We start from the raw sequence: 11,296 nt of genomic DNA on the forward strand, positions 1-11,296 counted from the left end.
TATCTAAACATTATGTTTTTATTCACTTGATGTTCTGTAAGTCAATAAACAACGCCCCTTACTGGAAATCCATTTTGCTAGCATTTAGTCTAAGTGCAGGGTTTACTAGAGCATCTACAACCGCAATTGCCTAATTCCGACCCCGAAACACACGCGGACAATGACCGGACAACAAACAAAAATTTGATTCCACAACCACAGACACGATTTCGAAATCACCAAATCCATATTATTACATGCAACGAAAAACCTAATCTAAGAGGATCTCGGCCGGCTCCGCTATGCCCATGTCCGACGGCCGGCCGGCCCTCAGAGTGTTGGCCCGGTCGATGATGAGGTAGAGTAAGACATGAGACACTAGCTGGATCATGGGAGGAAGTGTGGGCTACTTTTTCGGGCCACGTCATAGGTGGGCTGCGTGGAAGGGAGAACCGATCGTACGTCGGGAGGAGGTCGAACCGTGTAAATTGATTCAAATCGGAGATGGAGTACTCCGTCCAAGTTTAGAAAAAGGAACGGGAGTCAATCTCAACCGTGTAACCTGCAGGACTCCGAATCCGATTACGGTTCCGGTCGAGGAGAACCTAGCTGGCACATATAAGTACGTACGTACGAGTCAATTATCAAACTGACCCCAAACACGCCCTCTCACCAGCGCCGTCGCCGTCCCTTGAGTCTTCTGCCTATTTAGATGGAGGGATCAGCCGGCAGATCAACGAGCACGGAGACGCAGGCGCCCAAGGAATCAGAGACGTTGGCACCGATGGGTCGGGATGGTAGCCACGAGGAGCAGGTGACGCGGAGTGACTCTGAATTCAAATCAGAGGTGGGGGCAGAGTCAGTGAAGTGTTCGGATACCAACGAGGGGATGTCCATGGTCAAATCAGACAAGTTGATACTCGAACCTGCAGAGCCCAGCACCACCAATGCAATGACCAGATTGGAACAGTACTCCGTCCAAGATGACACCGATCATGACAAGATGGACATAGGCAAATCAGGCACACTATTGACCATGGAGGCCAAGGAGAAGGCCGCTGAGGAGATGGCTCACGAGGCCGAGATGTTCGCTTGGTACATTGAGGGTTGGGAATCGGAATGGGGTAAAACCTGCGGTTCCTTCACAGACCAAAGTGAGCAACTAACCCCATCCCTTTTTCCTTGGAACTTCAGCAAGGGATCGATTTACTTAATTTGCTGCTTAATTACTTATAAAGTGGTACTTCATGCATGTTAATTACTAGAGAACATTTATTTCTAACACACGCCTCACTTGCTTGTGTGCTGCATGCAGCGGTGCTGAGTTCCACGTGTTTTGTACACTACACACCTGGACGCATGCCACAGATTCGTAGAGGGTCTACCCCGGACACCTTGCAGGTCTTCTCCATCAAGCTTGCAGAAATAACCGGTGGCCTCCGATGGCCATTGTCTGTGTACGGCGTGGTCGCCGCCCGAGACACCGTGGATCACAACCGCAATCTTATCTTCTCTTGCGATAGGAGCCATGCCCAAGAACTGAAACAAGATGTGCGTATATGCTACTATCCTTTTATTTTATTTCAAAGATCTTGTGCATGCATGGCGTCGATTAATAGTGTTAAACTGATGATGCTTGCAGGATCCTTTTTTGCACTTGATTGGCCCGTCCCGTGCAATTGTGTTTGAGGACATGCTCGACTTCGAAATCCAATTAAAAGTGAAAGGTACAACCCAGTCTGAAGATGAAGCACTGATCAGACATGTATGCAGTTACGCGGGAGGAGGATATGGTCCTGGTGTAACTATTGAGAACTGTTTCTGCTCGCTGGAGTTATGCCTGCAGCGAGTTACTCGATCGGTCCAGGCCACTATTGTGAGTGTCCAGGTTGTGAAAGGGTCATGGCCCTTTGAATATGGCGGACGAGTTGCTTGCTACTCGCTGTCAGGAGAATTTGTGCCCACGGATAGGGGAGTTGTCCGTGCTATTGATCCCTCGTCCAGCCAAATTGTGCTGCATGATTCAAAAGATGGAGCGGAACTGAAAGGTTTCCATGGTTATGTGCATCTTTCGAGGCGGGTTGTTTCGGTAGGAATTAGAGGAATGTTGGATGTTGAGATACAAGCCTATTCCAAATCTGGTGATACCGCTACACGAGGTCATGTCAGTTTCCTGCCCAAACTTTGCAACATAAGCCATGAGAAATGTGACCTAGATGGCGCTGAGGTAGTGGTTACTGTTGCTTGGTCTCTTGTCCCTACGGACAAGCGGGACATCATGGCAGAGGGATGGAGCGGCGCGAAGGTTATTTGAAGCTTGCGGGTGGAAGATCAATAGTGGGGAAGGCAAAAAGGAGTGGCAAAATTAAGAGAACACCAACTGATTTCCATGTAGTTTATTGGAGTTTGATATAATTTATGTACTCCCTCCTTTTTTGTTTACTCTGTATATTAGTTTTACCTTAACTCAAACTTTGTAAATTTTGATCAAGTTTATTATTGAAAATATATTAGCATCTACAATAGTAAATCAACACCAATATTAGATTCATCATTGAATATATTTTCACATAATTAAAAGAGGACGTGCGCATGCTGTGTATATAAGTGGTAATTAAGTAGTCATGAACGTTCACAAATCAAAACAACAAGAAACTTGCATGGCTCTTCTATTCTTTTTTTTTTTACTATATTATACCCACACCATCTTGTGTGTGCAATGACCATGACAGCTATATACCCTTCTATTCTGTCTGAACGGGCAGTTTACACAACGGAACATCACATTCCAATAAGACTGCATTGATGAATGTGAAGAAACTCGTTGTACGGGGTCTACTGGATGAGCTCCGTGAGTGAGGAGGAGGACAATAGGGCGTAGGTCTCAAGGGCCAAGATAGAGAAGCGTGTGGAGAAGTTGATGCCAACTAGGACGAGGAGACGAGGATGGACGGAAATAAGGAGGCATGGGACGAATATAATAATGTCTTTCGTTGCAATGCGCGGGCATTTGTATAACGCTTAGAGCATCTATAGCCGGACATGGCAAATCCGGCACCTCAAACGCCCGCGGAGGCAGACGCGTCCGCGGGTACTAACCAGGCATGCCTCATATGTTGGCTTCCAGACCTGCGTCCCTCATATCCGAAACCTCAAGCCCATGCCACCCATGCAATGCTACGTATAAACACAATCAACTAGCCGGATTATCATTGCATCGCCGGACAAAAGCACAAAGTTCATTGAAGGTTCATCGGTGGACAGTGCAAATTCATACTACAAATACTTAGAACATAGATAAAACATAAATAAACGTGGAAGTGGAGGAAATCACCATTTTCTCGCCGGCCCCTTCCCCTTCCGGTTGTAGGTGCGGCTGTTCCCCTCCTCCATGTAGGCATCGACGTTCGAAGGTGCATCGTCGATCGAGCTACAGGTGGAGCCGTCCATCAGGCTGGAGTCGGAGTTGCACCTTTTGCCCAACAGCCTACAGAGCAGGCGGTCCTGCTCCTTCGCATGGCGGTCCGTCTTTGCCTTCGTCGCCGCCTTCTTGTTTGCCTCGCCCTCCGACAACTCGATGGCGAGTCGGAGCGCCTTGGCGTTCTTACGACGTAGATGTCGCGCATCCGTCTCCATCGTTGTGAGAAAGCGGCGGAGGTCCGACACGAGGAGCGTGGCCTCGGGATCGACCGGCGCGCGAACATCCCTCCCCCGCCGCTGCCCTCTCCCTCGCCCGTTGCCGCTCACGTTGGGCTGCTCGTGCCTCAGACTCGGGCGTCCTCGTGCCCGTCGGCCCCGGCAAGGGCACAGGGACCCAGCGGTGGCCGGGTACCACTTCCGGAGCAGAGCTGAAGGAACGGAGCGGCCAGAGCTGCGCGCTGGGCGGGACGGGCCGGTGACGTTGCCGGGCGCTGGCGAAGTAGAACCGCCGTTGCCGGATCCTCCTTGATCGAGCTGCGAATGCCTCAACTCAATGCGGAGGGCGACCTCCTCCACACCGTCGGGCTCCGCTTCGCGCAGCATGCTTGCCCAGTCATCGTCGTAGCCGAAATCCCCACCAGAGCTAGCGCTGCTTTGGTCGCCCGCCATTGAATAGGTTCAGGGATCGGAAGTGGATTGTCCGGAGAGGGGACTGAAGTGGACTGCGGTCTATGGTTTTCCGGATGAGGATATTTGTGAGGCACGCATGGGCTAGGCTGGGCCAAGCCGACGTGGCGGACACGCCCGGGCCGCCCCAAATTTGGACTGGGTATGAGGGACACCGGACAGTCCGGACGTTTGAGAACGATTTAAAGCGCCCGGCTGGGTTTGGTTTTTCACGACCGATCAGTGACCAGGCCGTCCGTCCGGACATTTGGCAACGGTTTGGGGTGGCCGGTTGTAGATGCTCTTAGGGTAGGTCGATGAAACTGTGTCTATGGTGGTGTGGTTTGGGCCCTGGGAGATTTCAGTTTGCTTGGTGCGGGCATCTTTCTTTTCCCCGAATTGGCGCGGGTGTGACATATACTGTACGTACGCATGCTTGTGGGTCTGGCGGTTTTTCCAAAAAAAAAATTACGATATGAAAAGAAAAAAAATCAAACTAACCAGCCTCCAGATTGTAACCGGCTCGGACTCCGGTCGAGAAGAACCTAGCTTGCGCCTATAACTGACTCCAGACACCGGAGTAGATTCGGTCAGCGGGTGTCTATTCCACGAAAAAAGGAAGCTAAAATCAACCGAACCGGCCGGGCTCCAAATAAGTTTGTAGCCGACCCCGACTCCAAGTCCCATCGAGGTGACCCCCAGCTCTGCAGCTCGCACCTATAAGTACTTACGAGTCAAAGAAGAAGAGCACGTGTATCCTCTCGCCAGCGCCGCCGCTGCCGCCTCAGTTTTGTGTATTCGATCGACCAGTGAGACGATCTCCCAGGGCCCTGGGAGTAAGCAGTTTTGTGCGCGATCGATCAGTGGAGTGAGACGATGGAGGGCAAACCAGCGAGTACGGAGACGCAAACGCCCATGCGTCCGGACGGTGCCGACGAGGAGATGGCTCATGAGGCGGAGAGGTTCGCTTCCTACATTAGTTACTGGGAGTCTGCATGGAGCAGAACCTGCGGTTTCTTCATAGACCAAAGTGAGTATAGTAACGAACATATCGCATTGTTTGGTTTAGCTATAGATAGATCATGGCTAACAAAATTACCCACAACAACCCACACCCTATGATGTAGTAGTCCTTCTAATTAAATCTAAGAGTTTTTTTTTGCAGGTAATTAAATCTAAAAGTTGGCATTGCTTACTTGGTTTGTCATCCAATCTAAGAGTTTATATTCAATGTTCCGCCACAACTTCACACACGTCATTGCCTCAATCACATAGGCACGACCTCCCTCGCACAACCCAATATGCATGCTAGCGCTAACCAATTAATTATATCATATCTAATGGCATCATGCGATTGAGATCTTGTCAAATATTAGTGTGCAATGCAATTAAGACCTTGTCAAATATTGTATTAGTGTGCAATGCAATTAATATATTGTCTAATATTAACGTGTCTAATGCATGCTTCACCTTTCTATAGCTGCACTGACTTCCATGCAATATACACACCACACCCCCGGACGCATCCCAACCAATAGTGCCGGGTCAACCCCGGAGACCTTGCAGATCTTCTCCATCAAGCTCGCGGAATTAGCTGGTGGCTTTAAGTGGCCATTGTCAGTGTATGGCGTGGTTGCTGCCCGTGACATCGTGGATCACAACCGCAACATTCTCTTCTCCTGCATTAGGAGCCAGGCCCAGGAATTGAAACATGATGTAAGTATTGCTACTATCTTTTGATTTTCCTTTTGAGATTGTGTGCCCCCCTACCTTAGTCCTCTCTTGTTGATTAAAATATATTGACTAGTGGTGCTTGCAGGATCCTTTTTTGCGATTGACTGGCCCAACCCGTGCAATTGTGTGTTCGGACACGGTCGAATTTGAAATCCAACTAAAAGTAAAAGGTACAACACAGTCTCAAGATGAAGCATTGATCAGATGTGCACGTGATTGCAGTGGATGATTTGGTCATGGTGTATCTACAGTTTGCTATAAGAACTCTCGGTGCACACTTGAGTTATGTTTGCAGCGAGTTGCTCAAACGGTCCAGGCCACTATCTTGGGTATCCAAGTTGTGAAGGGGTCATGGCCTTTTGAACATGGCGCACGAGTTGCTTGCTCCTCGCTATCAGGTGAAATTGTGTGCACTGATGCTGGACTCGCCCGTATTATTAATCCCTCGTCTAGCCAAATTGTGCTGCTTGATTCAAAAGATGGAGCAAAACTGAAAGGTTTTGATGGTCACCTGCATGTGTGGAGGCAAGTTGTCTCTGTAGGAACTAGAGGAGAATTGGGCGTTGAGATACAAGCCTACTCCAAATCCGGTGATATTGCTACACGGGGTCATGTTAGTTTCATGACCAAATTTTGCAACATAAGCCAGGAGAAATGTGCCCTTGATGGCGCCGAGGTGTTGATTACTGTTGCTTGGTCTCTTGTCCCTACGGAAAGGTGTTCAATCGTGGATGATGGAAGCCGCAGAGGGAATCTTGTTTGAAGCTAGAAGATATCAGTCGGGGAAGACTAAAAGGAGAGAGCAAATCATCAGAACACCAAGCAAACCCCTACTCTAATTTACATGTACTAGCTTATTAGAGGTTGCTAGTATATCTGTATTTGTTAGCTATGTAATTTGACCAACTATTTGTGCACAGACTGTAAAGTCTAGGTTATGTTGTGTCTAAATGCCACATATGCATGACCATTTGCATAGATTGTGTGCCAATGCTACTCAACCTCTACTCAAATTAGGGCGTGTGGCACAACATGTCCCTTAACTAAGAAATCAATCAAGCAATCTTGTTTAACAAGCGATTCAGGCACGTCAGATAGCCCTTGTATAATGCAAAAGGGGAGACGTCTTTTTTTCACGAAACTTTTGCAAGGATGGCACCAAGCTACTTAATTAATTTGCTGCTTATCAAGTTATATTGTAATTTCCGTGAATTGTTCTTTCTTTGCACATTCAATAAAATGTTGTATGATGGCACTTATCATGATTAATTACTGAAGTTGTCTAGCTTTATCTTGCTGGCATATGCATGCGTTGTTTTTCTACCTAATTATGAGAAATGAAGAATGCTACATTTGTATACTACATCTTCAGATCTGGTTGGCAGATGACGTTTTTGGACATTCAGGTGAACTGCATTGGCGACAGCCGTATAGGATTACCCGACCGACCCTGCGTCTCTCCTGTAGGAGCAACTAGGGGGGGGGGGGATCATTGCCCATCGCCGGCGCCACGGGGCCACCGGTGATGGTTGCGGTGAGGATCTGGTCGCGCCATCACCCCGCGGGGGGCTCCGAAATCATGGTGGCGGCGACAGGTGGTGGTGCATCGCTGGCTTCGCAGCTAGCGGGAGCTTCTGGTTCTGGCCGACAACCTTGGCTGCACAGGCATCGAGGTCAATGCCCCCCTGCACGATGTCCCATGTTGCTCGCGTGTGCCCGCAAGAGATCGTCCTCCGGAGGTGCGGTGACAAGATCGAAGGCATGTGGATCGCGGGGCTTCCCCCGGTTGGGCGGCGCCGCCCTGCTGATCCGATGAGGTGGCTCTGCTCGAGATTCGTGGCTAGCAGACTACGGTGCCCCTTGCTGGTGCTATCAGGATGGTGGGCTTGGGGTCATGGGTGCTGCAGCGAGGAGGTCCGTGGCGCCTTGGTTCCTGTTTGCCGAAAAATCTGCCTTTTGTACTCCTAGATCCAGCCATGTCGGCCTCGGGGCCGATGGGCCTCAATAGGGGTCTCTCCGGCAAGACAACAATCAGAAGTGGTGTTCTTCATCATCGTTGTTGATCCGTATGCATGGTGATCACTCCAGCCTACAGCGGCGGCCTTGCTGCGGAATGTGGTGATCACCAAAAGGTTTTCATGTGGGTTTCTCCCTCCAGATCTGGTGTTTGCCTTCGTCCATGAGATGCAGTCTATGGACCATGGCTTGACGCAGTGGCTATAATTGTGCAACGGTGGCGGGTCATCGCATGTAGATGTTGGAATAGTAGAAAAGTGATTGCGGTAACACATGATGGACTTCGAGGTCGATGCTACTCGTGCACCCGGTCTCAAGCTCCAGGGTGAAAACCTAGGTCATACCCGATAATGATGATGTTTTTTACGGCATTACCTTTTTGAAGGCATTGTTCGGATATGCTCAAATTGATTCTTCAGGGTGAGAACCTAGAATCTGGCCTTTGATAATTGGATCCATGTGACAACAACGTTTAAGCATCGCTCCCTTTCTGAAGGCATTACCATTGAAAAATCTTGTCGTACTTATGGTGTCATGAGATGTTTGGTGCGGATATGATCATTGATGTAGTTTGTTGATCGCGGATTTGATCGCTTCGGAGTTTCCTCCTTTCCCTCGCTTAGTCATAACCTTGATCTTTTACAATGTTGTTATTTGTCGGCCTGTTTTTTATGTGTGTTTGTGTTGGTCGTGTGCATCCTATCTATGTAGAGGCCGGTTGTGTGCTCATTTTGTTTGTATTATGTTGATGCTTTATTTTGTGTCTATGAAATCAACCCTTTGTAAAAAAAAGGTTGATCTATATGTACTCATCTCCTTTCGGAGTAAAAAAGAGACGGATTTCGGGTGTGTGATTATTGTGTTTGTTTATCTTGACGCTTCATTCTGCACCAAGATTCATGCGCTTGATCCAACGACGGCCACCACATTGGCTGCGAATTGATGTCATTGTGTTTGTATTATCTTATGCGAGAGGGTCCACGTTTAAAGCGCTAATCCAACGAGACTAGTTGATTGGCGTCGCGCTGGTCCGACTGAACGTACGATATATAGGGATCCTAATCCTAGTAGTTCTTCCATAATTATGCCAACTATTTTGTGTCCAATCCGGAGGCGGACTCTGGAAAGAAACGATTTATATATTGTTTGCAGATCGTTCGATTGACCGTGGAGTCGATCGATCGAGCCATGGCCGCCGCGCAGCGCTACCGCACCCGACTGTTTGTGGCGGCGCCGGACGACGGTGAAGGAGGCTACCTCCTCTTCAGCCTCGACCTCAACTGTCTCTTCTCCTCCCAGGAGAAACCGCAACCCCAGCCCGACGTCGACTGCCTGCCGCCGCCGCTGCTCAGCCTGCCCGACCCCGTCGCCTGCTTTAGGAGAATCCACTCCAATGAGTATATGGTGTTCTCGGACTCTCCGTGCGGCGACCTCATTGCCGGCATCGGCGCCAACGGACGGACCCTGCTCTACGACGGCGCCGCCTTCACCCGCGGCCCCGACATGATCTCCCCTAAGCGTTTCGTGTTCTTCCTAGTCCCCGTGCGCTGCCGCATGTTCTTCGCCATCACCGCCTACCCCGAATACGACTCGGGACCCCGGTTCGAGGCTCTCCAGCAGCAGCCGAGCCCTGGCGACGGCAGCCGCTGGGCCTGGAGCGCCGTCCCGGACCCGCCGGGCCTCGCCTGCCGCCCGGCGGAAGTCAAGGCCTACTTTGTGTCGGGTGCGCGCGTCTGGGTCTCCGTGCGGTACCAGGGCACCTACTCCTATCACACGGCGCGCCGCCGGTGGCGCGCGGAGGGTGCCTGGGAGCTGCCCATCTACCGGAGGGGCGTGCTAGTTTCGGACTTCCTCGGCACCGGCCGGCGGCTGCTCTTCGGCTTCCGTGCTTTAGATAAGTATGACAATGAGAATCCCTTCTGCGCCGTCGACATGGACGCCAGTCCGCCAACGGTCGTCGCGACCTGGCCGGAAGCATGTCCTGCTAAGCAGCTGTGGCGCGCTGGATATGGAACATGCGGGCAAATGGGCCAGGTCGGGTACTATGAGGTGGTAGGTTTTGCCTCTGGGTAACCAATCACGACAACACCAAGAAGCAGCGACGCAGCATTCTCAGTTTCATGGCTGTTCAGCTCTCCCGGGAGCTGCTCCTGCTGGAGCGCCAACTCGGCGACTACATGCTACCCCTAAGCTCACGCCATTTTGGTTCTGATGTAATAATGTAGCCAACTCAGAACAGACTAGGCAAGTAGGCAAAGATACCCTGCTCGGGCGACCGGTGGTGTGGGGCTCCAATTCTACTCAATTTTTTTTCCACCATAGCGGAATGGATCAAGCTTTGGCATAGATTCTTGTTGTCTTCTTGGGTGGCGAGGCTAGGCTTTCTCGCCGTCCGAGCGGACAGCCAGATTTGTGTGAGACACTTTAGATCATTTCAAGGTTTGATGGTGACGGTTGCAACTCTGGACATTTTGGTACTTAGAGGTACGTGCACTAAGATTTTATAACTGTCATCGACAAGGTTAGACTGGAGCAGCAACAATGGATCGTCGATGACTCATTCCGGCAGCGGTAGTGGTAGTTTGATGGTGTAGGGTACTCGATGTAATTTTTATGTTTAGTGTGCTTTGTAACTCTTTTAAACCTTCCTAATAAATGCGGGTCTTTTTGTTAAAAATAAGAAAATGATGTTGCCAACTTAGTTTTAAAATTTTAACCTACTTTCATGCTTAATTTTCTTTTTTACTGTTTTTTCTTTCAGTGCCTATCCTCCTGGGTCTCAACTGTAATAATATAGTCAACTCACATTTTGCCCATCAACCCTCAAAAAGGTGATTCATCAATTGTTTTCCCTCGTGGTCTATCCTACTGGGTCCCCATCTCATCCCTCTCTTCCTCTTGGGATGTCGGCATTATACCAAATGACATATTTACCCCCTTCCTCTCTAGCGGCATGATATTGCCAGTTCATGACAACCTACCTCCTCTCATCTCTTTACCCGGACAACAACGACTCTGCTCCCTGGCTCCGCACGCCCATCAACGATGAGCACAAGATGGGCAACGAGCCTCAGCCTCGAGATTGTCGCGCGGTCGTGGCGCCGCGAGGCTGCGGGAGGCCAGCATGGGTTCACCGACATGCTTTTCTCTCTCTTTCGATGATGAGATCGACGAGAATGCTATGGTAGAGCTCGGCATGAGATTAACGAGAAGAAGAGAAGTAGCCGAAGGAGGGCGCGGAAACTGTTAGCTTAATCTAATCTAATCCGCGTAGATTTTTTAAAAAGGAGGATGACCTCGGCCTCTGCATCAACCTAATTCATGTAGCTATGGGATAAGCCATTCCGCGAGTAGATCAATTAGGTTAAACTGGACGTACTAATAAGTATAGTTCGTGTTTAAGTCTGGTTAGGATTAGTAGAACGGTGATCAAGCTTGACGGGTTTTTTTTTTATAGAAGGGGCTATACGGCCCCCATTTT

The 11,296-nt window shown here is 49.8% G+C and overlaps 2 protein-coding genes and 1 pseudogene across 2 annotated transcripts; all 3 read left to right on the forward strand.

Annotated features, from left to right (window-relative positions):
- The first annotated feature begins 641 nt into the window (after nucleotides 1-641).
- Nucleotides 642-2,491, forward strand: LOC123131176 (uncharacterized). Its single transcript, XM_044550910.1, has 3 exons — nucleotides 642-1,133; nucleotides 1,295-1,530; nucleotides 1,622-2,491. Exons 1-3 carry the CDS (start codon nucleotides 692-694, stop codon nucleotides 2,291-2,293), a joined length of 1,350 nt encoding a protein of 449 aa, XP_044406845.1. The 5' UTR covers nucleotides 642-691; the 3' UTR covers nucleotides 2,294-2,491.
- Nucleotides 2,492-4,675: 2,184 nt separating this feature from the next.
- Nucleotides 4,676-6,879, forward strand: LOC123131177 (uncharacterized; annotated as a pseudogene).
- Nucleotides 6,880-9,003: 2,124 nt separating this feature from the next.
- LOC123131178 (uncharacterized) lies at nucleotides 9,004-10,704 on the forward strand. Its single transcript, XM_044550911.1, has 2 exons — nucleotides 9,004-10,299; nucleotides 10,577-10,704. Exon 1 carries the CDS (start codon nucleotides 9,004-9,006, stop codon nucleotides 9,886-9,888), a length of 885 nt encoding a protein of 294 aa, XP_044406846.1. The 3' UTR covers nucleotides 9,889-10,299; nucleotides 10,577-10,704.
- The last annotated feature ends 592 nt before the right edge of the window (nucleotides 10,705-11,296 follow it).

Source organism: Triticum aestivum, chromosome 6A, assembly GCF_018294505.1.
Source record: "Triticum aestivum cultivar Chinese Spring chromosome 6A, IWGSC CS RefSeq v2.1, whole genome shotgun sequence".
Lineage (NCBI taxonomy): Eukaryota > Viridiplantae > Streptophyta > Magnoliopsida > Poales > Poaceae > Triticum > Triticum aestivum.

Excerpts from the sequence above, each read along its gene's own strand:
- LOC123131176 (XM_044550910.1), top strand. The coding sequence starts at position 692 with ATGGAGGGATCAGCCGGCAGATCAACGAGCACGGAGACGCAGGCGCCC. Across the intron at positions 1,134-1,294 it reads CGGTTCCTTCACAGACCAAA|CGGTGCTGAGTTCCACGTGT; the intron begins GTGAGCAACTAA and ends TGCTGCATGCAG. Across the intron at positions 1,531-1,621 it reads CCCAAGAACTGAAACAAGAT|GATCCTTTTTTGCACTTGAT; the intron begins GTGCGTATATGC and ends TGATGCTTGCAG.
- LOC123131178 (XM_044550911.1), top strand. The coding sequence starts at position 9,004 with ATGGCCGCCGCGCAGCGCTACCGCACCCGACTGTTTGTGGCGGCGCCG.